The following is a 23,127-nucleotide window of genomic DNA, read 5'->3' as shown; positions in this document are numbered from 1 at the left end:
CCATGTCGGGCTCCCTGTATGGAGCCTGCTTCTGCCTATGTCTGTGCCTCTCTCTCTCTCTCTCTCTCATGAATAAATAAATAAAATCTAAAAAAAAAATTTTTTTTTTGCCAATTGGTTCCACAAGGATGTAAACACCTGCTTTTATTGACTCAAGATCAAAAAAAGATCAAGCATCCCCTGTGAATGTTACATCTTTTCAGTATTTTGTAAACCTAAAACAGTCCCCCAGCTTATTTCTTGATATTGACTGACCCGAGTCAAGGTCACATGTCCTGTCCTGTGTTCACATTGCGGATTTGTCTGTCTTTCCCTGTGTATTACCCAATTGTTCCTCTTCCTCCACTATTGTCCACAAACCAAAAATATATCTAAATTCTTGATTAGGGACGCCTGGGTGGCTCAGCGGTTGAACCTCTGCCTTCGGCTCAGGGTGTGATCCCGGGGTGTTGGGATCAAGTCCCAAACCGGGTTCCCCCACAGGGAGCCTGCTTCTCCCTCTGTCTAGGTCTCTGCTTCTCTCTGTGTCTCTCATGAATAAATAAGTAAAATATTAAAAAAACAAGTCTTGATTGGGTTCTGTAAAGGCACATTCTCCCCTTTGCAATTAGAAAGTCATCTCGAGGTGACAGTTTGGCATTAGAAGCACAACAGTTTTAAATTCCTTACTTGCCACTTTTTACTTCTTCTGTAATACTCATTCTGTAATTACAGAAAAAGTAATTACTTTTTTTTTTTTTAAGGTTTTATTTATTTATTCATGAGAGACACAGAGAGAGGCAGAGACACAGGCTGAGGGAGAGGCAGGCTCCCTGCCGGGAGCCCGATTCAGGAATCAATCCCAGGGCCCTGGGATCACGACCTGAGCCAAAGGCAGATGCTCAACCACTGAGCCCCTGTAGTTACATTTCCCTACTGTGTCTGCTTAGCTCACTGCTGAACCCTAGTGCTGGGTACGTGGTAGGCATGCAATGAATGTTTGAAGGAAAGAAATAGAATGTATGATTTCTATCTTTGATATTATATTTAGCAAGCTGGGTTTTATTTTTAAAAGACTGTATTTATTAATTCATGAGAAACACACAGAGAGAGGCAGAGACACAAGCAGAGGGTGAAGTAGGCTCCTTGAGAGGAGCTTGATGTGGGATTTGATCCCCAGGACCCTGGGATCACAGTGTGAGCCAAAGGGAGGTGCTCAACCATTGAGCCACCCAGGTGCCCCTGTGTTTTAAATTTTAAACTGATTTTTAGGTTTTTTTTTTAAGAGTGATTTTTAGTTTTAAAAATTAATAAATATGTCTGGTGAAAGGATTCAAATTAGATGTGTAATAAAATGTGTCCCTTCCATGGTAGATGACTCCCACCTAGTCCCCCAAGCCCTGTTCCCTGGATTGGCAACAGTTCTCATTTCTTGTGTGCCCAATTGGAGTATAAGCAAGTATATATTTGTGTGTGTTTTTGTATTTCTCCTTTATGGAAATACACCATCACCCTTGTTAGAACCCTTGCTTTGCTTCATTTACCAGTCATCTGTCTGGGAAATCATCCTGCATCTGCTTGAATAGTTCCAACTCGTTTGTTTTCAAGACTGCATGGTATTCTCTGCTCTAGATACAGCAATATTTATTTAACCAGTCCCTTACTGATGGACACTTAGGTTATTTCAAGTGGCTGTTACAAACAAGGATGCAGTTAGTACCCGTATACATACTAGTTTATATGTACATACATTTTATACACAGCACAAATTCCTAAAAGTGGAATTGCTGGATCAAAGGGCATCTGCATTTAAAAAATAATGCTTTAAATATTTCTGTATTTATTTGAGAGAGAGAGAGAAAGATAGCATGGGGGGTGGACAGAGGGAGAGGGAGAGAGAGAGAATCTCAAGCACATTCTCTGCTGAGCAAGGAGCCCGGAGGGCAGACCTGATCTCACCACCCCCAGATCATGACCTGAGCCAAAATCGACTGGCACGCTTAACCCACTGAGCCACCCCTCAAAAATGACTTTGATAGATGTCGTCAAATTGCTGTCCAAAGAGGTTATAGCAGCTCAACACGCCTGGCAGCAGTGTTTTATCGGTGCCCTTCCCTGCACCCTCTCCTCCTGTGTGTGTAACAAGCAAATAGTGAATATCTGCCCACACCAGGCTCCCGTTAGATACGTTTTCACAGCTGACATCTCCAACGCCTTCCTCCAGCCCAGCGTCCTTGCCCCCACCCCCCACCCTCCCGGCCGAGCAGCCACAGTTTCCCCCAGGGTTATCTCGTCTCCCACATTCATCCCTTCTATCCTCTTCTTGCTTCACTCCGCCTCGGCCTGAGTTCAGGCTTCTGCCCCCCATGCTTGGGATCACGGCTGTAGTCTCCCCGTGTGGTCTCAGGTCCCTGCACCCTTAGGTTTAGGTTCCAAAATCCAGCTGCTGGCTTTGAGCACTGCGCCCTCCTATTGGGTGTTCCTCGGTGGCACCCACCGCCCCGCAAGAGGGCTACGCCCGTGGACTCCCGGAAGACCCACATCCTCTGGCCTCTCCTGTCCGCGCCAACGCTTCCCATCCTTTCTCCCTTGTGGGCCATCCCCAAATTCTCATTTCCCACGCTCCCTTCCGTGGCTGTCCTCGGATGCTTCCGCTTCCTCTCCTGTGCACCTCCTTGCTTAGGTCACCGGTTCCCGGAATTGCTCCTGTTTCCCAAACCCCTCTGAGCCGCAAGGCAGCAGGAAGCGTTTTCCAGACCTCCCGGGCCCTCCCAGGTGGGGTGTGGCGTCCCCTGCGCCCCCCACCTCCCCACCTTCCAGTCTCTCTCTCTCTTCCTCACTGCGCCGCAGCAGGTCAGGTTCTAGTCTGTTCAGGTGTCTTTCTCTGCCCTGGAGTGTGAGTTCCTTGAGAGCAGAGGCAGGGCCCAGTCATGGGGTGTCCCTGGGTCCTGGCACCCTGCCTGGCACCCAGCCAACGCGGATGCGTGTGGTTGAGTTGAACTGTGTGGGTGCCGGCTGTGTGGGCAGAGGCTGGCTGTGGTCAAGTTCAAAGCCCGGAGCCCAGCTGACTCCCCGGCGTGTCATTTGCATCCACTGGGATGCAAATCCCGGGGTAACCGGTGTGTGCTGGGAGGGCAGGACCTCCCGCGGGTCAGAGGGAGGAGGAGGGCAGAGGCGGGCCGGGCGGCCTTCACCCCCGGGGGGCTCGAGCGGAGTGGGGCTGATGGGCGCCGCGGGCTGCTCTTCCCAGGCGCGGGGGGAGGGCAGGGAGGCGCTGCACGCACGCTGCCCCGGGCCTGGGGGGGGATCCCCGAGCCGCGGGGGTGGGGGTGGGGGTGGGGGGTGCGGCGGGCGGCGCTGGGGCACAGACACCACCTCGGGCCAGGGCAGGCCGCGTGCGCCGCGGGGAGGCGGGTGGACGGCCCCGACCCCCATCTTCGCAGCCCCGGTGTCCCCGGGGGCGGCGTCGGCGAGGCGGGGAGGCCTCTAGCGGCCACCGCGGGGAGCGGGGGAGGGCGGGCCGGGAGGGCACTTCCTGCGGGGCCCGGGGCTGCCCGGTTTTGCAGAGGAAGTGCTGCCAGGGCCGGAGGGGCGGGGGCAGGAAGTGGGCCGGAGGCTCGTGCAGGGGCGCGGCCGGGAGGGGCCCGAGGCCGCCGGGGGCGGGGGCAGCGCGGGGCTGGGGGGGCAGGCGCCCGCCCGCCGCCTCCGGGACACCGGGACGCCTCCGCGGCCGAACTGGGCTTCCCAGGAGGCCCCCCTCCCGCCTGCCTGCAAGTACCCGGCAGGGGCCCCCTGGGGGCGCGGCCGCCCTGCAGCCCCCCCCCGCCCAGCACTCCGCCTGGGGGGCCCCTGCACTTGCCCGAGGCCGGGAGGGGCGCACGCGGCCCCACGTCGCCCTCGCACACCTGAAGCCCCGGGACCTAGGGCGGCCGCTCCCTCCCCGCGCGCCCCTCGGGGAGGACACACAAGCGCTCCCCCAGCGTGCCCCCTAATGACCACAGAGGCAGGATGGGGTTCTGGCTTTCTCTTTAGTTCCCGTCATACCGTGGGGCACTCAGTCACAGAGAAGGCACTTCAAGGGAAGGTCACCGATTCCGGCCAACCTTGTCCTCCCGCCCGCCCGCCCCCAGTTCTCGGAGGTGGAGGGGCAAGGAGATCTCCGTTTGACATCCCCCTTGGCACTGGTACGTGGGTCCCCTTAACAGTTAGGCCGTGGGCAGAGCCCAAGGCCTAGATCTCCAGACTCAGCATTTGGGGAAGGGGTTCCAGACACAGAAGTCAGAGCTGGAAGGCAGGAGGTCTTGGGAGCTGCCCCCAACCAGCAGGGGGTGAGGCGGGGGACGGAGTCCACAGGGGTGGGTTGGCACAGTGGAGGGGGGACAGCTTGGCCAGGCTTCCTGGAGACCCCCAAACCCCACAAGAAGGGTCCCACCTCCTACAGCTCCCCTAAAGGCACCGGTGAATGGAGTGGGTGGGGGAGGCACCGATGGGGTGCAGAGACCCCCCACACACACTCAGCTGGTGGGCCTAGCACAGTGCTGGGCACAGAGAAGGTGCTGATGTGTTTTGAATTAATGAATAAATTGGAGCAAAGAGGGTGTGAGGGATAGAAGACAGGGCCTGGGGCCCCTTGGCCCAGCCTGTTTCATTCAGAAAATAGCAGTTTAAAAAATGTAAAAATCCTTTCCCTCCCTCCCCGCAATTTATGGGTCCAGGAAAGGGGTGAAGGGGGGTGTCTCTACCCCGGCTCTTCCCTCTCCCCTTTCCCTAAACATCTATATACACATATACATATTTATATGGCACCACAAAGGGGTCCTGCCTCTGCCCCCACGAGGAGCTGGGGAGCCAAGCCCCAAGGGCCTTGGGGGTGGTCAAGGCAGATGTGAGGGGTCAGGGCTTGGTGTGGGGAGCAGCCTTTGGCAGCTGATGAGCCTAGAGAGGCTGGACTCTGGTCCCAGAGGACACACCCGGAACCCTTCACAAGTGGTAACAGATTTTCTCCCCTCCCTGCCCTGGAGGCAGAGATGGGGGGGGGCTGTATCGATCCCAAGGGAGGAGGTGGGGAGACTGCGTCCTCTCCCACCAGCCTAGACTGCAGCCACTTGGAGACTGTTCCAGGCAAGAGCCCACTGACTGCGGCCCTGGAACCCGGGCAGGGACAGGGGCTCTACGCAAGGCACTTGGGTGTCCACCATTCCCAGGCTGGGGGGGCCCCCGAGGCACAGAGCAGCAGGAAGCCTGCCCCTCCCCCAAGTAGAACCAGAAAGGGCCAAGGGGCCCAATTTGGCAGCAAAGAAACATGGCAGCAAAGAGAGAAGACAAAAGGGGGAAGTGGCACACAGGACCCCACAGGTCCCCCAAGGAGGAGGTTCTAAGGCACTAAGGCACAGACACAGGGGCCCAGAGGCTCATCAGCCTCCGTGTGGCCGGCTGTCCCCTTCGCAGCCAAGCTGGACAGTTGGGGAGGGCCCACTTCCCCGTGACGCTGAGGTGGCGGCCGTGGCCGCTCAGGATTCTTCAGGAAAAGTCCACGGGTGAGGGGTGTGGGCGTCGGTCAGGGGCAGGTCCTGGCCCCCGGGGCGCCTCACTAGCTGCCGGGCCGTGGCTGCCTGAGCACTGAGTACACGTCATCCACGCGGCTGAGCTGCTCAAAGAAAGGCAGGAGGTCGTGGAGCTCCGTGTCACTCATGTTGTCAAACCAGGAGGCCACCGGTACCTGGGCAGATGGATGCAGGCCCGTGAGGAGGGCAGGTGGCTCTGGGCGCAGGATGCCCAGGCCAGCCCTGAGCACCCCTGCCTGGTGGGCCACCTGCCCCACTCCCGGGAAGCCCCTTACCCATGACTTTCAACCATTTTGACGGCAGCCCACGGTAAGTCACGTTTATGCACAATAAAGCCAGAGTTGTACAAAATGACACTTAACCCTTCTGTATGCAAGGCACACTGATGTTTTCTATTCTATTTGTTTTTTTTAAACCTCCAACTAGGACCCGCCGAATTATTTCTGTGACCCACTAAATAGGTCACAATTGGCAGGCTGGGCCCCCTCTTCACACAAGCAAGTGGATCGAATGATCAAGAAGGTATGAAAAGCAGCAGCGGTGGGTAGATTAGGCGAGCGGGTGGCAGGCACAGGTCACTCAGGGCAGGGAGGAGGACCAGGAGGGCACCAGGCCCCGGACACCACCCAGCATGGCAGCGGGGAGGCCAAGGGGGCCCCCGTGGCCGGACCCTCACCTTGGCTCTCGGCCCCCAACCCGGTCCTGCCCGGCACTCACGGCGTTGTCTGGATGGAAGACATAGGAGGCGGGCGAGTTGTCGAGGATGAGCACCCGCCGCAGGTCTCGGCCCAGCCGGCTCAGGTCCTTGACGTAGTTCCCTCGGTGGAAGACGCAGGACTCGCGAAACAGCCGCGCCCGGAAGGCCCCCCACTTGTCCAGCAGATCGGCCACTGGATCTGCATACTGCAGAGTGGGACATGCGTCACCCGAGGCCCAAGGGGACCCAGGGGTCCATCCGGCTGCAGGCTGGAGGTGGGGAAAGGCCGGTGGCCCCAGGAGCCCTTGGGGGGCGGGGATGGGGGGCTCACCTTGGCAAGGCTGGCAGTGAACAGCACACACTCAAAGAGCTCGCCCATTCGCTGCAGGAACTCATCCACGTGGGGCCTCTTCAGCACGTAGACCTAGGGGGTGCACAGGTGAGGGGCCTGCAGGCCCAGGGCCCACGGGGAGGGGCGGGGCAGGGCGGCAGAGGAGCACAGGTGGGGACTGGTCCCAGGGCCAGCGGGGCACTCCAACTGTCCTTCCAGAAGAGGATTCAAAACGAACCTCCAAAGTCTAGCTTCAGGTCCTACTCATGGGGGAGCACTAATTCCCAGTCCTTCCCCTCCCCCCACCACCGCCTTAGCCAAATGTAGGGGCCTGGGGGCAGCCCCCTCGCCCCAAGGCTGCAGGGCGCCGGCCCCCGAGCCAAGTAATGGAGAACAGGCTGGACAGCACACAACCTATCCTGAATTACTTGAACTGGGTCCCGGGCAACGTGGGGCAAGGGGGCGCCGAGGAGGAACCCCACTCCCTGCAGGCCTTGGAGGTGGGCCAAGTCCCTGAGGGACCTCGTGACCTCGGGCAAGTCTCACACCTTCTGGGGCCCTTGCTTTCCACATCTACCAAAGTCCCACCTGGGGTTCTCAGGACTGATGAGAGGAGCCTGGGGTCTGGAAGGCAGATGCCAAGCCCGCCGCCTCCCCCCCCCACCAGCCCCTCACCTGGTGGACCACCCCATCAATCTCCACAGGGATGATGAAGTCGGCGTTGTTCACAGGCTGTGGGGGGGGAAAAGGAGCTGCTGGGGCGGGGCCCGCAGAGACCACCCACCCCCAAGTCCAGGGCAGGCCCTCTCCGAGACCCCAGGGCTGCGGGCTGCTGGGCAGGGCCCACCTTGAAGGAGCTGTGCACCAGGGTCTCGTCCAGGTCGATGACCACACAGATCTTGTCCGCGTCCTGGGCCTTGGCCTCTGGGAGCAGGTACTGGACTGGGGTCTGCTGCAGGGATGGGCGAGGTAGTTGGGGGCACCTCCCGCAAGGCCCGGTCACTTCTTCTCCCCCAGCCCTCTACCTGGGGAGACACCACCCCCTTCCCAGCTCTGCCCCTGCCAACTGGAGCCTGGGGCAGGCCACTTGGCTCTGGGCCTCACTTCCCCACCTGGGAAACCAAGGGAGAGAAAGGCTTTCATCTTATGGGGGAAATCCAGAGGTCCCTTGGTTGAGGGGCCCTCACTTGGGTGGCAGTCTTGGGGGATTCAGGGCCAGGCTGGGAAGGCCTGGAGGGCGGGTCTAGGGCTTTGGGGGGGGGTCACCTTCTTCCATATCCTACAGGGCCTGCAAATGGGTCATGAAAAGATCCTTCCTCTAAACCTCCTCCAGGCTGAGCCCCGGTGCCCGGCCCTACAGCTCCCAGCTGGCCATCACCCACCTTGGGGACAGCTCCGTTCTCCTCCACCAGCAGTGGGGCCCCACTGTGCGCAGGCAGGGCCTCCCCATCGTCCCGGCAGACGCAGCAGAAAAGCGAATGGAGGATGCCCCGGCTCCGGGGCTTCTGAGAAGCTGCTGACTTCTGCTCACCTGAAGCAGGGAGACCCAACGTGGGGGTGTCACGTATATGTGCCCAGGTGCGAACCCCTGCGCTGAGAGGGTCTGGCCATGCCCCCTCCGTCCAGAGAGATCCACCGCCATGGCTTCAGACCCTCCTGGCAGCCTTGACTCCAGGCCACCCCTCGAGTCCCCACAAAACCTCCCAGCGTGGGCACAAAGGCACCCTCATCGGGAAGTGGGCCGCCTGGAAGGGGCCCACGTAGAGTGCCTTCTCTTTTCCTCCCAGCCTTCATCGCTGCTGAGGGATGAGCCCCACTGGGGACACTCACCTGGACACCCACCTGGACGCGCGCAACCCCTGCTCGGTGGGGCCCCTACCCAGGAGGGCTGGGGCCTGGGGCCCCGCCGTCCACTCCCGCGCTCCTCCCACCCTTTCCGCCCACGTGGGTCCAAAGTCCTCAGCAAGGCTGGGCCCAGAGGCCGGGAGTGGGGGCCCCTGCCAGTGTCCCTCAGCCATCTGCCGGCCCCGCCTCCTCCGCCCTCGCCCCGCCCAGACCTCCGACCTAGAGCGGGGCATCCGCCGCCTGATTGACGGGCCCACCCTCCACCGCCCCTCTCCCGGGCCCCTGCCTTCGGGCGGAGCTAGGCCCCGGGCCCGAGCGGGGCGGACCCGGAGGGGCTTCCCGGCCTCTGGGGTCCGCCCCGGCCGCGGAGGGGCAGACCCCCAGCCGAGCCCTCCAGCCCCGGGGGCCCGGCCGAGGCGGGCGGCACCGCTTACCGGGTCGGGGCGCGTGTGCACGGGCGCGGCGCCCGCGGGGCCCGCAGCCGGGCCGGGTGCTCAGCCCCACGCGCGGGGCTCCCCGTGGGCGCGCCTGCGACCCTTGAAGGGCTGCCCCACTCCCGGGCCTCCGAGGGGCTCAGCGCTTCCACGCGTGACGCGGAAGTTTGTTGGGATCATAGCTGAGTGTTGGCGGGAGATCCTCCCAGCCCTCCCCCGCCCGCTGTCACCTCGGCGCCCCCTCCGGCGACCCAGCCGGACCGCGGCCCGGGGCGGAGCCTCAGCGGGTGGCCCGAAGGCGCCCTCTTCAGCCCCCCCCACCTCCCAGCCTCATGGGCGCCAATGGGGGGAGGGGGCGACTGTCGGGCCCGGCGCAGTGCCAGCCCGGGAGGCCCGGAAGGAGCCCACGCTCTACCCCTGCCTCAGTTTCCCCACCTCGAGTACTCGGGACGCCAGCGGCTGCAGGCCCCGCCCCGCGTCTCTGAGCCTCGGGAGTTCAGACTCGGTCCCCGCTCGCTCGCGGGCGGGCAGCTGAGCGGCCCCGGCAGGTCTCGGCCCCCTCCGCCGCCCACGCCGCCGCCGCGCTGCAGCCCCTCCGCGCAGCCCCAGTACCTTTGCCCCGTAGCGGGCCCCGCGCCTCCTCCTTGGTGATCTGAGTAATGACGGCCGAGCTGTCCATGGGGCCGGGCGCGCTCCGCTCCGGCCGGACTCTGGCCCGGGCGCCCGGCCTCCCCCCCGGCTCGGGCCGGAATCGGGGCGCGGGGGGGAGGGGAGGGGTGGGAGGGAGGGATCCCCGCGAGCTTCGGAGGGGAGGGGAGCCAGGTTCTAAGGGGGAGGGGGAGGGAGGGGGCGCGGAGGAAACTTTGTTACAACATGGAGTTTCCTCCCCGCGAGGCGGATGCAAACATGGAACCCGGGCGCTGTTTCAAGGCTCCCCCTTAAAAGGGCAACGGCTTCGGCGTGACCTGGACTCGGCCGCGGCTTTCATCACCGCTGGGGCCGGCGCGGCTGGGCTCTGCTGGCGGGGAGGCGGGCCCGGCCGGGTTCCTGCCGCGCTCCAGGGGGCGTCGCCTCGCTTCCTGCCGCCCGCCCGCGGGGCCGAGCCTCTGCGGCTGCGTGGCAGGACCGGCACCCGGCCCGCGGTTGCAGCCCGCCGGGGGCCCGGGGCCGGGGGCCGGGGGCCGGGACCGCCCCGCCCGCCGCGAGCGCCCGCGCCGGGGTAGAGCCCGAGGGCGGCGCGACTCCACCTCCGCGCCCGCGGGGGCCCGGCACTAGCGGCTCCTCGGCGTCCCCGTCTGGGGACCGGGAATAACGCTGTCTGGGCTGCGAAATGGGTCTTCGGTGGTTGCGGGCGCCACCGGGCAGGAAAGCCCCGAGCCCGGGAAGGCTGGCTGCCGGCTCCAACAGGCTGCGCAGAGCCGCAGAGCCGACCTTTTGGCCCGACTGTGGCGGTCAACACCACCCCCCCGCCCCGCGCCCTTTCGGGGCCAGGTGACCCGGATCTGCAGGGCGCGAGAATGACGACCCCTGCCCCCGAGTGCCCCCTGCGGACCTCGCGCAGTTGCCCCACCTGGCGTCCCGCGCGTCTGCGCCCACGGCCGGGCACCAGGCTCCCCTGTGCCGCAGGGCCGTCGTGTGCGCTGTTCCCTCTGCCTGCGAAGGCGCTTCCAGCCCCTTTACGGAGCCAAATCCCACTGCCCTCGACGACAAGCCACCTTCTCCGAGGGGCCCTCCTAGACCCTCCCTCTGCCGCCCACGCCGGCCACTCGGTAATCATCGGGGCGGAGGGTCCCGCGGGGGCCGCACGCAGGGGGCGCTGAGTCCCTGCGGGCCCCGTTCCTGACGGGGGGGGGTGGGGGGTCCACACACATCAGCTCTTGGTACGATGTAGAGCACCCGCCCCCTCGGGGCGCGGGGCCACGGCTGGAGCGCGGCCCGCACTTCCACGCGGACCCTTCCCGGGGGAGGCTCCCGTGTGACGCGCCGCGCGGTCGGCGGGGTCGGTTCTGCTTTGTGTCTCGGCCCCACCGAGTTCTCCCCCGTGTCCTTACTACGCTGGCTTCGCGGCTTAAACACTAAGCCTGACGCCGGGGCCTGGCGGACACGCCTCGGCACTTCCTTCCCCCGCGGGGCCGCGGTGGCGGGCGGAGCGGGCGCGTCCTGTCCCGTCCCGCCGCCTGGTGCGAGCGCGGCGCACGTCCTCCGGGCCCGGGGCGGGCGGGAAGGGCAGGGGAGGGCGGGCAGGGGAGGGGGGGAGGGGCCGGGAGGGGGCGGAGAGGCCCGCGCGGGGCGGCCGGACGAGAGCGGCGCCGGCCCGAAGGCGCGCCAGCTTTGTGCCCGGCGACGGGGCAGAGGGGAGGCGGCCCCGGGCTGGGACTCCCCCTCCTCCCCCTCCCATCCGCCCCTCCCCGCCCAGCGCCCCCGCCGGAGCCCCGCGGCCTCCTCCGGCCCCCCCTTCCCGGCGCCCCCACCGCCGCCAGCGTTGCGTTTAATGGTGATCGTCGCAACGTGTGGCGAGCGCTTGTCTGTGTCCTGCTTCGGCCGCGCCCCCCATCTCGTTCACTCCTCAGAACCACCCCCTGCTTCTCCCCATTTTACAGATAAGGAAACCGAGCTCCGAGAGGTGAAGGACGTGACCCAGCCTTCCGGGCGAGGGTAGAGGTGGGGTTCGGGCCACCAAGCCGAGACCCCTCCCCTTGGGCTGAGCCCCGGGGCCGGGCCGGGGTGTCAGCTTTATCTCCGGTGGCAGGGCTCGCACTGACCCCAAAAGGAAACGTGTGGTGAGGACCCAGTGAACTCCTGGCCTCGCCCCCGCCTGAGCAGGGCGGCTCAGCGTCCTCTCCTTTTGTTTCTCCGGCTCTGGAGGCTGGACCCTGGACGCCTGTCCCCTTCCTCCCAGTCGAGTAGCGGAAGGAATGCACAGGGCACCGGGCAGGGGCGCAGCCCACCCCTGCCCATGGCCCCAGACCTCCCATCCCTAACACTGGCCCCCTCCCAGGCCTCTTCCCCTGGGAGACTTTCCCAGGCTCCCAGGCCTTCCAGGTGGACTCCCCCCCGCCCCTCGGGGTGGTTAGCAGTGAGGCGCCCTGCACTGCACGGTCTGGGGGGATCCGAGGACACAGAGGGGTGTGTGTGTGCTGTAGGGTCTGGGGATTCTTTGGGCTTCTCCCTGGGGAGGGTGGTGTTCACACTGCGCTGCTGCCCCCTAACTGCTAGGCCCCAGCAGCTGGACGTCACCTTACCCTCATTTATTTTTCTCCTGGCACCCCAGGAGGAATCAGAGGGGCTGTGGCTCCAGAAACACCAGGGCTCCACTGCTTCTGACTAGCCCCTGTGGACAAGTGACCCCCTTCAGCACCTCAGCTTCCTCATCTACCAAATGGGGTTGGTGAGAGTCCAACCCTGGCAAATGAAGTGGGGGGGGCGGTCAGCGCCGAAAGGGACAGTGGCCTCCACAGGCCCTTGGGGAGAATCCAGGTGCTAGGCCCCTTCTTGACCAGGGGGGACCAGAGCTACTTGGGGGTGGAGGCAGCCCCTGCCCGGCAGGGGACTGACCTTGACCTGACCTCATCCCTAACCCTTGCCCAGGCCCAGGGTAGCCCCGTGGCTGACCCTTTGGTCCCCCTACTTCCTTACCCGCACGTTCTCAGTGCTAGGCTTAACTATTCAGATGACCAGCCTGCTCCTTCCTCTGGGGCCCCCTGTCCTGCTCACAGGACTCAAGAACTCCCCACAAGGCTGCAAGTCTGTTTTGCACACACCTGCTCCCCCTCCCCCACTCCTGGCAGGTTCATTCTCCCCTGGCTGCTCCCCCTCCCCCATTCAGCTTTCAAAATCCTGCTCAGAAGTTACCTGCTCTGGCCCTGGCCTCGCTCCTTTCCAGGGGTGCCTGACAGGCACTTGGGTGGTTCTGTCCTCCCACCCTAGGCCCATTTGCTGTCACTCACTAGCCGTCTCCCCCTACTGGAGTGTGAGCTCCTCCAGGGCTGACGCCTTTAATGGGGACTTTGCTTCCTTCCCCCACGTCTAACACAAGGATGGCACCCCCTGAATAGTGAACTGACTGGAGAAGGCTGTGCAGGGGTTCGGCAGGGGACACCCAGGAAGCTGGAGAGGAGCACGGACGAAGCCTCCTTCTCCATTACCAGGCCCCCATCCATCCCCCTCTTCCGCGAGCGTGGGTCCCACCTTCTCCAGGGCCAAGCCCAGATCGCGGATACAGCGGCCTTCTGGCTCAGGTACCGCACCCTCGCCCACCCCTTCTCTGGTTGGGCCAGAACCTGTCCCATCCCGTCCCTCCTTAAGGGCCCCACTCGCATCGTTGCCCTTTTAAGAAAGAGGAAATTCTTCTCATAAACAAGCGCCCCAACCCGAGCGCGGAGCTTGCCCCGCCAGATCCCCGGGCACATGGGGGTGCTCCAGGCACAAAGCCCGCCCCAGCCTCAACCCAGGGCAACGCCTGGGGGCCCCTTCTCGCCACCGCTCTCCGCGGCTCCCGGGCTGGGGTCCGAGGGACCCGAAGAGCCTTGGAGGAGGGACTTGGGGGAGCCTAGAAACAGCCCAGGGAGCGTCTGTAAAGTGCAACCTCTGCACCGAGCGAAGGGGTGCCGGGCGGCTCCCAGCGGCCGAAGGGGTTCCCCGCCCACCTCCCCGCCCCCCACACCCCGCCTCGCCGGGCGGATTCCGAGGCCCCAGGGCGCGAGGCGCCAGCGCCCGCCTCCTCCTCCTCTTTGGCCGGGAGGGGTGAGGCCGCGGCCGGGAGCGAGGGCGCTCGGGACCGTCCCTGCCCCTAGGGGGAGCTGGGAGTCAGCGCCGAGGGAGCATTAAGTGCGCCGCGTGGGAGTCCCGGCCGCCCGCTCCCCTGGGGAGATGGCAAATGAATTGCGCCTCCGAGGCACGGACTCTTGGGTTCCGCGACCTGGCGCCCGAAGAGGGGGCAACGGCGCCTCCGTTTTACTGCCTGGAGAGCGGGTTGCGGGTGGAACCGAAAGTCTGAGGCTAAACCAGCTTGATAGGAACATTCGAGCACAGCGCTTCTAAGGGTTCAAGGATGTCGCGCTTTCCCAGCTTCTGCTCTCCTGCTCTTCTTTTGGACAAGAGAAGTGAACTAGCATTTATTGAGCACTCAACAGCATTCATTCGCCCCCAACTGGGTCCATCGGTCAGGTCGCTCCCATAGGGGTCCAATAAATATTTTTGGAATTACTATTATTTTTAAGTCTCAAAATGTCAGGCACTGTGTTAAAATGCTTTATGTCCATTGCACAGTTGGTGTTGTCCCCATTCTACAGGTGAGGACACCGAGACTGGAGATTAATCACTCACTGGAGCTCGGAAGCTGCAGGTCCTGATGGTACCCAGCTTGGCCTGCCTTCAAAACTCCCACTCGGTCTTGCTGTCTTCACACTCACCCCAGCAGGCCAGTCTGCCCCACTCATTCCACCCCCTAGCGGGGCACTGCGTGGGAGTTCACCCAGAGATCTTCCCTTTCTCCTCCACATCAGGAAGCCCATACAGGAAGTGTTGATGGGAGCTGTGGGCCAGAAGGGTGACTCCATGGGCAATGAAACAGGTCCAGACCTGAGGGAGGGGAGGCAGTGAGGCCCAGGGAGAGCAAGACCTCCCGGGAAACCCCCAAGCATTTCCTTCCCCCAATGCTCTCCATCCCTTGCCTCCTTTCCTTGCCTCCCCCACCCTCTAGGCACCCTCTGGCCCTACAGTACCAGATAGGTGGTGAGGCCCAGGTAGACTATAGCCAGAAGGGCTACGAGGATGAAGTAGGCAGGGTGTGGGAGGCTGGGCAGGTAGATGACCACGAAGTAGAGGTTGATGGCACAGACCAGGGCCATGATGAAGGATGTGATGGCCTTGCTCAGCCTGGGAGACAAGGAGGGAGGCTCAGGTCTGGCTGCACCTCCCCCTTCTCCCCACTGCCCCGAGCTCCCCCCGCAAAGAGTGAGGGGATACATAAAGCCACTTTTTCTGGGCTGTGGGACCTGGAGCACACCCCTTGCTCCCTTCTGTCCCCCCCCCCCCCCCCCGCCCACCCCCCGGCCCTCCATGCCCCACACTGGCAGGATTTGGCAAGAGCAGAATCTGAGATGAGACAGTGAGGAGCTCAGGCTCTAGATCCCAGTCCTAGTTCCCCACACTTGATAGTTGTGTGGCCCTTGCACACGTTGCTTAACCTCTATGAGCGTAACTGGATAGTAATGGCAATTCCTACCTCTGGGTGGTTGTGAGGATCAAATGCAGACTTGCACGTCCAGTGCTTGGGACGGGAGTACTCACCGGCCATTGGCAAACTCCTGCATGAGGGCTGGCATGCTGGTGAACGTAAGGATAGGCAGCACCGCAAAGGGAAGCTGGGGAGAAGTAGGGGGACGTGGCTGAGGAACCCTGCCCTCAGAATACACCAGGGAAGGGAGGAGGGGAGCAGGGCTCCAGTCATCCTCTGCCTGTGTGCCCTGGGCAAGTCTCTAACCACTCAGGGCTTCGGTTTCTCCAGCTCTACGCCCTCCAAAGATGTGTGGCTTCGAAGCAGGAGAAAGCGTTGCGGGGCTCTCTGGTCCCAGCCTGCCTGAGTTTGAATCCCAGCTCAGCCACTGGTCGCTTGACTGTGTTCATCAGTTTTCCAATCTGCCCAGTGGGGACAGTGGTGGGTCATGCGGGGCTTGCGAGAGCCTTAGAGGCAAGGTGGGCTTAGACCAGTGTTAAGGGTGGGGGGCAGGCTCCACATGGGGGACACCTGTGGTTTCTGCTTAGCTCTGCAGGGGCAAGGGTGCTAGGGACCCCAGGCTCACCAGCAGGCTCTGCAGCACGTTGAGCAGGTCGTTGAGACCTGACAGGTCTTTCAGGTCCCTGAAGACTGCCACGAGCACGGTGGGCAGGATGGCGCAGGAGCGAGTGAGGAGCACCCGCGCGAAGCGTGACCACCGCAGCCGCAGGAAGCCCTGGGGGAGGGGGGTGGGCACTTTGGTGGTGGGGTGCAGCCCTGGGAGTCCAGAGGAGGGATCCTCCGGCGTCCCTCAGCCCATCTCACACACTGGGGGTGGGGGGGACCCTCTGTCTTTCCGTCTCTGAAATGGGGTAGCTCTGACCCTAGTGGCAGACAGCACGGATGAGGAGCAATGGGGGGCGAGGGGGGATCCCGGCTGTACTCCCGCGGAATGCTTGCGACTAGAACTTGTGGGATGAAGGCTGCTACTCGTGCTGGGTCTGCGGCCTTGGGCGGGTCGCCTCACCTCCCCGCATCTGCCTTCTCGTCTATGCAGCGGGGCTTCCAGCAGCGCCCTGTGGGCCGCCCTAGGAGCAGGGAGGCTGGCGGCTGAGCCCCCGGGGGTGCTCCCGTGACCTGGGGCTCCCAGGCCCTCCCCGGCCGCCCCAGACCCCACCTCCATCACAAACTGTCCCGCGTAGGTGCCGGTCATGGTGGAGCTCTGTCCCGCCGCCAGGAGGCCCACGGCCCAGATGTAGAGCGCCGCGGGCCCGAAGACGCAGCCCAGCATCACGCCCTGCGGGGCGGGGCGGGGCGAGGCGAGGCGGGGTGAGGCCTGGCCCCGCCCCGAGTGGGCGTGGCCCGAGCCCGCGGGCCCGCCCCGCCCCGCCCCGCCCCCCGCGCCCGCGCCCGCTTACTCCCTGGTAGATGTCCACCTCCACCGTAAGGTTGTTCCTGGGGAAGATCTTGGCGTAGTCGTGGAGGCTGCTGTTGGCGCAGACGTTGAACTGCGGGCACCGGGGGGTGGGGAGGGGGAGGGAAGGGTGGGCTCTCAGAAACCCAGCCCCCAGGCCTCCAGGCTGTGACCCGCGGTGAACCGGCCCGGTACAGGGTACAGTCTGCTCGACTAACCAGTGTGTGTCCTCCGTAATGTGAATTGGCCGCCAACGGCTCAGATTGGGGAAGAATTCCCGCGGGAACCGGGTCTCCGGTGTTCCGCGGGGCTTGTCAGGGCCTGGCATTACCCCAGACACAGCTGGCCGGCAGGGACTCAGGCTGCCCCACGGCCTCCTCTCCCTTCACCGGCCCCACTTAACCACAGCTCCCAGACCCGCCTGGTCTTTAGGGCCGCACAGCAAGGCAGTGGCAGTGCCTGTGGCCCCCGAGGCTTGGCCAGTCCTCCCCGCCGCAGTGCTCAGCATCCAGGAAGCACCCACCCCTGGCTGGCAGTTGTTAGAGCCCCGTGACAGACACCTGCTCAGAAAGGAGACAGGCACAGGTCCCAAACCCCAGGGGGCCAGGGAGCAGCTTTGCATCCTTGGCTGCTGTATCCCCAGGGTCCAGGCACTGCCTGACCCAAAACACATAGTCGGTAAATCTTTGCTGAATGAGTGATGGTTTATCTGCTAACAGTGAAGATTATCAGGAGATCGGACTCAGGGAAGAAAAGAGCCGCCTGCACATCCCCAAGTGTGCGCTCTGGCTCAGGCAGGCAGGCACCTGCTCCCAGAATGCCCTCCGCGCAGTTTGCTGGACAAATCCTGGCCCCCCTTCAAGGTAGAGCTGGAATGCTAGGTCCTCCAAGACTCCGCTCCTCCCTCCCCCATCACCTCCTCTGGGTGTCTGTGCCTTGCAGCCCCTGGGGTGGGTCTGACTCTCTAGGAGCCTGTGAGGGGGGTGGAGGCTGCCGTGACTCCCCAGCAGAGTGGGGAAGGGGTCTCAGCCAGAGGCCAGGTCACGCACGCCCTCCCCTACCAGGGCCAGATCTGCAGGACAGACATCAAAGGGCTTAGATGTGCTGCCTGGGGGCTCCCACAGAGCCTGTAGAGCGTGGGGGGGGGGTGCGAGGGGGGCAGCTGTGGCTGTGTGGGGATGTGGGTCTCACCGCAGCCTCGTTGGTTTGCTGGTAGAAGGCCTGCCCGAACACCGCTACAACAAAGAGATTGATGAAGAAGGAGACAGACAGGGCGATGCTGGCCTCAATCAGGAAGTACATGTTGGCTTCTCGGATGTCCGGCCGGCGGGACCGGTCTATCTCTCGAGACTATGAAGGTCAGAGGGGGGGAAGAGCCAACGTTCCTCAGAGCTCCCTCACAGTTTTCTACCCTCACACTTCTCCCTATGTTTTCTTCAGACCCCAGTTCTTTCTAAAGCCCTCTCCGTGGTGCTTTGGGACAGGCCTTGGTCAGCTGACCCTCCTCCTGCCCCCCCCCCCAGTGAGTGCCCAGTTAATTTCAGAAATTAACTGCCTCAGGGCCCTTGCACTTGCCATCCGCCCTGCTTGGAATATCTTCTCCCCTGATCTTCCTTCCCATCTTTCATGTCTCAAAGCTTACCCCCTTGGGCCTTTCCCGGCTTCCTTTTCTAAAGGAGCTCCTGCTTAGTCATTCTCTATCATACTTCTGTGTTTCCTTCCTTCAAAGCACCTTTCACAATCTATAATTCTTTCCTTTACCTGTTTACTTGCTCATGGTCTGTCTCCTCCTCTAGAATACAAGCCCTAGAAAGGCGGATGACCTGTCTGCCCTCGTCATCACTGACCCCCGCTCCCAGCACACAGTAGCCGCTCTCTTGCTACATGTTGAATAAATAGAGAATGATTCACTTCCCGCCTAAAATCAGGAAGGCAGGAGCCAACGGGGTGGGGCGCCCGGTTTGGAGGTGGGGGGGGCGGGGCAAGGGCATCTCGCCCTCCCCTTCGGTCCCTGCTCACCTTGACCAGGGCCGAGTGCAGGTAGATGTTGTGGGGCATGATGATGGCGCCGACGATGCCCACGGCCTGCAGCAGCTCCGGCCGGCCGCAGCCGGGGCACGAGGGCAGGAGCAGGCCCTGGAGAAGCGCTACCTGGGCGGGACGTGCCACCACGTACTGTAGGGGAGAGGCCTCGTCAGGCTGAGGGGGGGAGGGGGGAGGGGGAGGGGGCACTCCGCCCCTGGGCGCTAGGGGGCTCCGCTACGAGGGGCACAGAGGAACCGCCTCGGTGCGGGGTGTTGCCGGCCTGGGCCTCCCACCTCGTAGCCGAAGGTCAAGGCCATAATTGTAATAAGGATTCCGAAAAAGGCTTCCAGCTTCCGCAACCCTAGGGGGAAGCAAAAAGGTCACAGTAGCAACAACAACAAAAATTGTAGCACGAGCCGGTTAGTGGCCAATATCTCTAGTGCTTTGTGCCCGGCTCGGTGCCAAGCGCTGAACATATATTCCTGCGTGGATCCTGGCCACAGCCCCAGCATCTGTGCTAGGAGCATCCCCGTGGTGTAGACGAAGAAACAGAAGCCCAAGGAACTTGCTCAAGGCCGCGCAGCCAGAGCCAGGGGGCCCGGAGCCTTGCTCTCCCTCTCTGGGTCCAGCAGAGTGTGGTTTTTAGGTTCACTGGCTCCCCCAACCCAGGGCCCTCCGAGGTGAGGGGCACACCCACCGTAGTTGTCAAGGAAGAGGAAGAAGAAGGTGTCCACGATGGTGATGAGGACGCCACCCCAGAGTGGGATTCTGAAACCGGAGGGACGAGGGTCAGCCCAGCCTGGGCCAGGGATCCCGGACTCCCACCCTGGGGCGGGGGGTGGGGGGACGACACTGTGGAGTCTGGCCTCCTGGAAGCAGGGACCCAACTGGCCCCAGGCAGCCAATGGACAGGGGCGCTGGATATGGGGAAATGGCACAAAACGCTAGGAAGGGCCAAGCAGGTGGGGAGGCATGACCCCCGAGGCCCTGAGCTGGGGGCTGCAGTCCTGAAGCCTGTGTGGCCACTTGCATCTCTGTGACTTTCCACAAGTCACTCTACAATTTCAGCCTGTCTCAGATGCTTGCCACCGGCAACACAGCACAGCAGCTCTAAGTGGGAGGAGCCTGCAAGGTGAAAGGGACTGGGAGGTACAAGGCCCTGGACGCCAGCGCTGGGGCCCCTGGGGCAATACCGGCCGGCTGACAGCAGGCTGAACGCGATGGCCGTGCCGATGACCTCCTGCATGTCCGAGCCCACGATGGCTAGCTCGATGGTCAGCCAGAGGAGGGTGCGGGGCACCTGCGGGGAGGAGGTCACCCTTCACCAAAGCTGGCCCACTTGTCCTTGTTACTTGTTGGTGCCTGATGGCTTTCCATTCCCGGCACTCCCCTGTTGGGCTGGAGGCCTGCAAACTACATGTGCCGGCCTCGCCAGCTGGCTTCCACTTGGGGTTTGTAGGAAACAATTAAGGCAGATTGAAAGGCGGGGAAATGTCATTTTCCCCCCTACTTCTAGTGGTGTTTCTGGCAGTGGTGCCAGCAAGGGCACCGGGCAGCCTGGGCTCCCGCGGTACTGGTGGCGGTTTGGACGGCAGTGGCCATGCTTCCAGAAACTTGGCAGCAGATGACGGCTCTTGGGCTGCTGCCCAGCAGCTCTCTGATCTCCGGGTAACATCCCTTCCCTGGCTCCCCCAGCTCTTCCAGCACCTTTGTGACCTCATCCCTGCATTAAACACCTTTGAAGTCCCTTGTGCCATGGTTTCCGTTTTCCTGCTGGACGCTGACAGCAGCCGAGTCGCCAGTGTCCACCCCAGCCAATGACCATCCCAAGCCAATGCCTACCCATGCTGCACCTTGGGCAAGTCACTTCCCCGGGGTTTTAACGTCCCCTCCTATAAAACAAGCAGGTAACTCTAACATCCCTCTTGGTCTGTGACTGGTAGTTTGAGCCTCAGTCTTCCCATCTATCAAATGGACTTGGGCTGCCCCACTTGAGATGGTGTATTTATTTGATCGTGGAAGGTGTACATGGCTGTTTGGGGTGTGGGGGGCCTGTGAGTGCTCCCTGTGCAGGCCCCCGAGCTCACCTTAGGGTAGTAGAGATGACAGATCTCGCCCAAGTCCTTGCCTGTCACCACACCCAGCCGGGCAGCCAGGCGCTGGCAGAGCAAGCCCAGCACCGTGGCCCATAGCAGCACCCAGAGCAGCTGTGAGAAGGCAGGGGAGGCCTTCAGTAGGGAGGTGGGGGTGCGGCCTGACACCCGAGGCTGCTCCCGTGCCCTCTGACGGAGGACGCCCCTTGGGGAGAGAGTAGGGGAGCCAGAGCGAGACCAGCAAACCCATGCACCCTGCACCCTGGTAGGGCAGCCCTGGGGACCCGTTTCTGGCCCATTTGAACCTGACGCCTGCTCCCCCCAACCCCAGCCATGTGGCCCACCCTGGGGAAATATGGCAAGCTAGGGGGTCTCCTCCGCCCTCCCCGTGGTGCCCCCACTCAATCACTTTGAATCCAGCCACGGCGCCAGCCTGAAGATCTGACTCGATGTTTCCTGGGTCCAGGAAAGCGATGCTCATGAGGAAGCCAGGCCCGGTGAAGGCCCACAGCTTCCTCAGGCTGAATGTGCCCTGTGGGTGGGAGTGAAGCGAGGAGGTGCTGGGAGCAGTGGGCCTTGGCGCGCTCCCTGCTGCAGCCCTATGGGCTCCTCAGCCCAGGCGGCCAGCCCTGCACTCATTCCGTTTCCCAAGCCCGGAGCTGCCACCCCTAGGGGTTGGCGGAGGGGTGGGGTGGGGGGGCGGCTGAGAGGGAGGAAGCAGCAGGATTTGCTGAGTCATAGTGGATCCGTCTGCTTTCTGGATCTATCCAATTTGGCAACCCGCCTGCACCTGACTAGTTGGCATCAAGCTTACCCTGACTCAGCAGATCCTCAGAGCCCAAAGGGGGTCTTTCCTGGGATCAAGTTCCCCTGGTCCTGGTCGTTCTTCCCCAGTCCCTTCTCAGGCCACAGTGTCTCCTCTCTGGAGTCCGCTGAGCCTAGGGTCTCCCTCCATCCCATTCCAAGACTTGGCCTGGCCCCAAATCCTCGAGGCTCCAACCTGAACTCGCCCCAGGACCCTTTCTGTCTATAAGAAAGCTGGGGTTCATTCAGAAAGCCACATGATAATTTTTAGACAAAAAAATAAGCCTTCCCCCACCCCCGCACCCCGCTGCCCCAGCTAAGAACTAAAGACAGAAGCAGGAAAGGGCAGGTGCCGCTGTCAGTTACTGCTGCTCAGACCTGGAAGGGACTGGCCATGGTCTTCAGGAGACCTCTTGCCCCCCGCCTGTGAGAGCCCACAGCATCCTGTCAATCCTGAAGGACTCCAGGAGGTTTCCAGCATTCCTACCGGTTCTGTGTCCGGGATGGGGATCTTCTCACTCAGGTAGGTTGTTCTGAGAGGTTCTTGCTGTGGCTCTGAGCTGGGTGGGTGGGAGATGGAGCCATAGTTGGGCCTGCTTAGACTTTGGGGGTCCTTGTCACCTGCAAAGGGCCCCAATGAGGCTTGGTTAGTGACTGGTTCCTTTCTGGTGGCCCAGGGCAAAAGCCATCTGTTCCCTCTCCTACAGCCTTCTGGCCAAGTGGGGAAATTAAGGCTCACATGAACAGGGCCCCTTGACTCCCATCGTGGGCCTATCACCTCCACCCTTCAAACGAATGTTTCAAGATATTTATTTATTTATTTATTTATTTATTTATTTATGAGATAATGAGAGAGAGCATGAGGAGGGATAGAGGGAGAGGAAGGGGAGAGAATCTCAAGCAGACTCCGCATTCAGCACCCAATCTGGGGCTCAGTCTCACAGTCTTGAGATCATGACCTGAGCTGAAATCAAGAGTCGACACTTCCCCAACTGAGCCCCCCAGGTGCCCCGACCGACCAAATGTCTCAGAAGATGTGTAGAAATAGAGCTTCTCAAGTTACTCTCCTTCCATGTGGGCACAGAGATTCCCAAATCCAGAGCTCTCCCGCTACAAAGGCTGCAGAGGGGGACACTGGGCTCTGAGGGGCGCATGCTGATGCCAGTGTGCCAGCCCCGTGGCCTCGCTCTTGCTCCTGCATCAGCCAGGTAAGCTCCAAACGCACAAAGAGGATGCTATGCCCTTGGGGATGCAAGGAGCCCAGGCCCAGGCTGGTGTCCAGAGTTTGGCTCAAGACAGGACACCCACGGGGGTTTCGGGGGCCCCTTTGCCTCCCTGACTCTCCCCGCCTCCTGCCACCCCCGCTCCCAGACTCTGACCCTGGAGGGACTACTCACCTGTCATGAGGACGGCAGGCTCCGGCACCGTCTGCGTGTGAGTGGGATGCTGGCAGCTACTCAGCACATGCTTCCCCTCTGAGTGCCGGTGCGCGCCAGCGGGCAAGCTCACGCCCTCCTAGCCATCCTCAGCTGATCTCAGCTGTCCTCATATACATTGTGAAACACTTTCCAAAGGCAGAAGTGGCCAGCTCTGGCGGAAGAGTCTAGTTGACCAAAATGCAGGAACTTTCGTTCCCCTCCTGGCCTGGGGCCCACAACACTTTTGGCCTCCTGCCAGGCGCCGTATATTCTGTGTCTCCCAAGCCAGCTCTGATTTCAAGACAT

General features: G+C 62.3%; 2 protein-coding genes and 1 long non-coding RNA gene across 5 annotated transcripts; 1 reads left to right on the top strand and 2 right to left on the bottom strand.

The window, feature by feature from the left end:
- Positions 1 to 3,988: 3,988 nt before the first annotated feature.
- Positions 3,989 to 9,767, bottom strand: CTDSP1 (CTD small phosphatase 1). 2 transcript variants are annotated; one of them, XM_025441885.3, is made up of 7 exons: positions 9,463 to 9,767; positions 7,954 to 8,102; positions 7,419 to 7,520; positions 7,247 to 7,303; positions 6,572 to 6,664; positions 6,261 to 6,446; positions 3,989 to 5,698 (listed from the first exon to the last, which is right to left on the bottom strand). In XM_025441885.3, the coding sequence occupies exons 1-7, from the start codon at positions 9,527 to 9,529 to the stop codon at positions 5,570 to 5,572; spliced, it is 783 nt and encodes a 260-aa protein (XP_025297670.1). In that variant the 5' UTR covers positions 9,530 to 9,767; the 3' UTR covers positions 3,989 to 5,569. The 2 variants fall into 2 exon arrangements, with proteins under 2 accessions (XP_025297670.1, XP_025297669.1); XM_025441884.3 differs by having other exon boundaries at positions 7,419 to 7,523; positions 9,463 to 9,759.
- A 4,167-nt stretch (positions 9,768 to 13,934) lies between these two features.
- SLC11A1 (solute carrier family 11 member 1) lies at positions 13,935 to 23,108 on the bottom strand. Of its 2 annotated transcripts, XM_025441772.3 has the most exons (15): positions 22,801 to 23,106; positions 21,891 to 22,024; positions 21,009 to 21,131; positions 20,594 to 20,713; positions 19,700 to 19,806; positions 19,204 to 19,274; positions 18,800 to 18,867; positions 18,501 to 18,656; positions 17,673 to 17,831; positions 16,486 to 16,575; positions 16,245 to 16,364; positions 15,654 to 15,803; positions 15,142 to 15,215; positions 14,574 to 14,727; positions 13,935 to 14,430 (listed from the first exon to the last, which is right to left on the bottom strand). In XM_025441772.3, the coding sequence occupies exons 1-15, from the start codon at positions 22,805 to 22,807 to the stop codon at positions 14,320 to 14,322; spliced, it is 1,644 nt and encodes a 547-aa protein (XP_025297557.1). In that variant the 5' UTR covers positions 22,808 to 23,106; the 3' UTR covers positions 13,935 to 14,319. The 2 variants fall into 2 exon arrangements, with proteins under 2 accessions (XP_025297557.1, XP_035566807.1); XM_035710914.2 differs by lacking the exons at positions 20,594 to 20,713; positions 21,009 to 21,131 and having other exon boundaries at positions 22,801 to 23,108.
- LOC125754496 (uncharacterized) lies at positions 19,801 to 22,027 on the top strand. Its single transcript, XR_007408863.1, has 2 exons — positions 19,801 to 20,413; positions 21,720 to 22,027. It is a non-coding gene; the product is annotated as an uncharacterized LOC125754496 (long non-coding RNA).
- Positions 23,109 to 23,127: the final 19 nt, after the last annotated feature.

The sequence above is a fragment of the Canis lupus genome, chromosome 37, assembly GCF_003254725.2.
Source record: "Canis lupus dingo isolate Sandy chromosome 37, ASM325472v2, whole genome shotgun sequence".
NCBI lineage: Eukaryota > Metazoa > Chordata > Mammalia > Carnivora > Canidae > Canis > Canis lupus.
The sequence above is the reverse complement of the archived record's forward strand: the minus strand, read 5'-3'. Positions and strand labels throughout refer to the sequence as shown.

Excerpts from the sequence above, each read along its gene's own strand:
- CTDSP1 (XM_025441884.3), bottom strand. The coding sequence starts at position 9,529 with ATGGACAGCTCGGCCGTCATTACTCAGATCACCAAGGAGGAGGCGCGG. Across the intron at positions 7,524-7,953 it reads AGAACGGAGCTGTCCCCAAG|CAGACCCCAGTCCAGTACCT; the intron begins GTGGGTGATGGC and ends CCATCCCTGCAG. Across the intron at positions 5,699-6,260 it reads TCTTCCATCCAGACAACGCC|GTACCGGTGGCCTCCTGGTT; the intron begins GTGAGTGCCGGG and ends CCATCTGCCCAG.
- SLC11A1 (XM_025441772.3), bottom strand. Across the intron at positions 21,132-21,890 it reads CCATCCCGGACACAGAACCG|GGCACATTCAGCCTGAGGAA; the intron begins GTAGGAATGCTG and ends TCCCACCCACAG. Across the intron at positions 14,431-14,573 it reads TGGGCCTCACCACCTATCTG|GTCTGGACCTGTTTCATTGC; the intron begins GTACTGTAGGGC and ends CCCCTCCCTCAG.